This window comes from Triticum dicoccoides, chromosome 1A (genome assembly GCF_002162155.2).
Source record: "Triticum dicoccoides isolate Atlit2015 ecotype Zavitan chromosome 1A, WEW_v2.0, whole genome shotgun sequence".
NCBI classification, from domain to species: Eukaryota; Viridiplantae; Streptophyta; class Magnoliopsida; order Poales; family Poaceae; genus Triticum; species Triticum dicoccoides.
The window spans coordinates 607,511,584-607,515,754 of NC_041380.1; the positions used below are offsets into that span (position 1 = coordinate 607,511,584).

At 43.3% G+C, this 4,171-nt stretch overlaps 1 protein-coding gene across 1 annotated transcript; it reads right to left on the reverse strand.

The window, feature by feature from the left end:
• Positions 1–724: 724 nt before the first annotated feature.
• LOC119349528 (two-component response regulator ORR42-like) lies at positions 725–2,984 on the reverse strand. The gene is made up of 3 exons (XM_037617571.1): positions 2,897–2,984; positions 1,369–1,588; positions 725–1,242 (listed from the first exon to the last, which is right to left on the reverse strand). The coding sequence occupies exons 2-3, from the start codon at positions 1,567–1,569 to the stop codon at positions 1,045–1,047; spliced, it is 399 nt and encodes a 132-aa protein (XP_037473468.1). The 5' UTR covers positions 1,570–1,588; positions 2,897–2,984; the 3' UTR covers positions 725–1,044.
• Positions 2,985–4,171: the final 1,187 nt, after the last annotated feature.

Consider the following 4,171-nt stretch of genomic DNA (forward strand, 5'->3'; position numbering starts at 1 on the left):
AAGAGGGAGCCGACGCTCCGTGTCCCGATCGGCGCCTGAAGGGAGGCGGCATCCAGCGGCCTCGAGAGAAGTGCCGCGAGGGAGGCCGGCAGAAAACCGGTGGCGGTGGAGCCGGACGCAGCGGCGGACGTCATAGCAGTCGGGCGACGGCGGCGGCGGGCGCGGCGGCGGCGGCGGTGGCGGCGGCGGCGGCGGCGGCGGTTTAGGGTTTTTAGGCGGAAGCGGACGTAACCTAGCGTGATACCATGTAAGACAATAGGCTTTGGGGGAAACCGGCACAAACCTCTAGGGGTGGCCTATCACATATATATATAATGAGGTGGTATACAACGTTACAATATACACATGTAAATACAGTCTAACACCTTGGAAGTGACAAGATGGATCGTCAGTTTTGGCTTTGGCGGATTCAAATAGAAATATGCTCCTATATGCGAAGAGGAAATAAGGAAAGACTTGGCTAGCTAGTTGGCTTGTGTGTGTACTCATATATACGTATAGGACAGTAGTACTAGTACGTAGCGGTGCGTATATAGGACGGGAGTAGGTGGCTGGCCTTGTGCATTGTGTGTACGTGATAGAGAGAATAGAAACAAACGATATCGGTTGATCCATCGCTGGCGTGTCTTTCTTACGTAAAGTTGCGAGCTAGCGATATCAAGTCGATCGTAGCTACGTACTGTACTCGCTCGATCCGAAACTTTGTTGATCGACAAAAGATATATAATTATGCATCGAGCCAATCCAGCAGGTACGTACGTACGTACGTACTGTGCACCAAATGTATGCATGTATGTAATAATACAACCATTGGCACGGTGTCAATTACTATCATCCGACCCAAATGACAATTTCGATAGTATATCATCCAAATGGTCTAATTATGTCGGTAGCCTCTCTGCTGCTTCTTCTTCTTCTTCTTGCTAATCACGCCCGACCTTTAACATGACCTTGAAAGTAAAATGACAACACGACAGTAATATAGTGCATGCCAAAAGCTATGCATATGAGCTAGCTTTATGCATGTATTCCTCCATGGCTGGTTCAAGCAAGCGTCGCTAACTGTTCTAGCTTCTTATTGATGACCTCCTGAATCATAGGCCCCAGAGTCTCAGGCCTCACTGGTTTGGGCACGAAATCATCGGCGCCGGCGCTGATGAACGCCTCCATGGCATTATCATCATCAGACAGCCCCACGATCTTCACATCAGTGGCTCCCATAGCACGGATCTTCACAACTGCCTGTCAAGTAATTAACATGTACAAGAAATATTGAGTCAATGAGGTGACCATGCAATATATATGTGCTATGTTCAAGCAAAAAAAGGAAGAGGAAGAAATGGGAAATTAGCTAAAGTGCGTATGTACCTCCGGGCCGGTCATTATGGGCATGTCCCTATCACAAAAAACTATATCAAACGTGTTGCCCTCGAGGAACATGTCAACAGCTTCTTTCCCATTCTTCGCCAGAGTCATCTCGCAGTGAAACTGATTGCGCAGCATGGCGGAGACAACCATGCGTTGAACTGCCGTATCCTCAACAAGCAATGCCCTGAGGGAGGACGCCATGATCAGCTAGCTAAAACAACTGCAAAAAACAAACAGAATTTATGAAGAGATTAGTTATTTCTGATCCACATCTACTAGCTAATAGGAAGATAAGCACACGTTTCGTAGATCTCAGCTGCTGATATATATACAGTAACAGAACTGTTCTGCAAAATCAAGCATGCATGCAGAATAAGCTGAGATCAGAGGTATGCACACTTTTTTAATTAGTCTCTACTAGTAGATTATTATATGCTTTATCAGGCGAAGAGATGGAGATTTTTTCCCCTAGATTACATAGATGAGGACAAAAAGAACACGAAAAAACCCAGAAAGAAATGTTGTGCTTAATTTGGATCGATAGCAACAATGGCAGAGACTGTGCCACCCCATACTTGGATGGATAGTTTCTCCACACACAAAAGGAATCTGCAACATGCATGGTATCTACATAGATCCATATGCATAGCTTCATGCCAACAACAACCAGTGCAACAATATACATACAGATCCAAATTATGAATCAGAAATATATTATTTGTGTGTTTAGGCAGCGCATCTAACAATCTCGATCTTGTGACAAGGGAGCCAAATTAAAAATAGTGCAACATCGTCGATGCAAAAAAAAAGGTAAAGAGAGAGAGGCAGAAGAAACCAATTAAGAAAGGAACAGATACAATCATCAGAGTACGTAACTGCTGTTGCAAGAGGTACGCACGTACCACCTTCTTAATTGGTGTACCACTTCCTTCACCGGTCATGGAAAGATCAGAGAAAGGAAATTTGTATGCGAGGACAAAAAATAAGATCAAGAAAATAAGAAAGTTAACTCTTTCCCATGCTTATTTTTGTCCTCATGAGGATGAGCACAAAAAGGCAAAGAAGGCAACAAAAGAAATGGCAAACACAGATGCATATACATGGCTGCAACAGCAACCAAAAATCCTGCGGCATAGATCAAAACCAATCAGGATGCACTAGCTTGTTTCAAATGTATATCGCCTCTAGCAAATTAATCTCTATCAATCTTGTCTGCGTGAATGGAGAGAAAACTAGTAGAAGATGCATGGCGAGAGAAGAAGAAGAAGAACTACTCCCTTCGTTCCTAAATAATTGTCTTTCTAGAGATTTCAACAAATAACTACATACGGAGTAAAATGAGTGAATCTACACTCTAAAATGTGTCTACATACATCCGTATGTTGTAGTCCATTTGAGATGGTTAGAAAGACAATTATTTGGAAACGGAGGGAGTAGTAGAAGATGCATGGCGAGAGAAGAAGAAGAAGAAGAAGAAGAAGAAGAAGAAGAAGAATGCAGAAACAGAGGGAGGAGAGTGGCTATGAACCTTAGTTAGAGCTTATGGTGTGGTGGAGGATGTATCTAGCTAGCTAGCTCTGTTGCCTGCAGCTTGGGGCTTTGGTGGTGGGGTGCACCTTGTACCCGGCCAAGATACAGGGGTATTTATATGGGTGGCCGGCCGTTCTCCACCGTCCATTCGTAACCACGTTCCTTCACACAGGCAAATATCGGTCTGACCCGCGCCGCTTTCTAATTCCGCCTGGAAAATTCAAATGTTTCGCTGGCGTATCTTTGGGATTAAATGATATGGAGTATCAAAGTATCTTCATGTTTCTGGAAAGAAGTTACCACTTGCCGCCGCTCTTCTGTTTACATGCATACAAGAGCAGAGATACGGTGGCGTCAAAGCTTGCCGATTATGGCACTACAAAACGGGATTGCTTAATTTGCAATCCACAATGTGCAGATGGCAGTTCATCTCGAGATCAAATAGATTGTGGTAATTCATTATTGGTTTAATTATGGCAGGAAAACCAGACGTATTTTGAACGTGCTGTCATAGAGATCCAGTCGTATATGGCATCCAGTGTATTCCAGGCTGGGCATTAATTAGGTAGCAAATACCATCGATTCGCCAGACTCAGTTTTCCTAATCAGTTTGCCATCTTTAACTGCATTCCTAATCTTTAGAATGTACTACTGAGCCCTTCAGTATAATCCCTCTAGATCTAGGACAAAATAAAACAAAAAAAAATCTTTAGAATGTAGTACTCTATTGAGGGCTCTGTCTTGTTCATCAATTATTTTGTTTCTCCTATCATACGAGTGGTCTCGGGAAAGTATGAATCTAGGCCCATGACTACCCGGGCTTCAACTCCGGTCTGGGACCCGAAAAAACAAATATGTGTATCTTCATAATATTATTATAAATTATAAAGTATAAAGTATATAGGCCTAAGCCCAAGGAGGATTAGCCTGGCCCAAGGTTTGCTCTGGGGTTGGCTTCGGCCATTGTGCCATCTCCCGATACAATAATCTTAATGTATTATCTAGGTGAGGTAACAAGGGATCAACAATAGTAGATAAATTTTAGAAAAAATGAAAACTTACTTCATCAGATCTTCTATGTGCTGTTCATCGAGTGCCATTTCCAAAGGGTCGGATAGTTTATTTCCTCTTAGATCCTAGAACCTTTCTTTCAAGATCTTAGATCTCGCCGGGGGAGATGCTACCGCCCATCCTATTGGGGGTAGGGAGTAATGATCAATTGAAAGAACAATTGGCGAAACAAGGCCAATGATATGACATAGATCGAGATGTT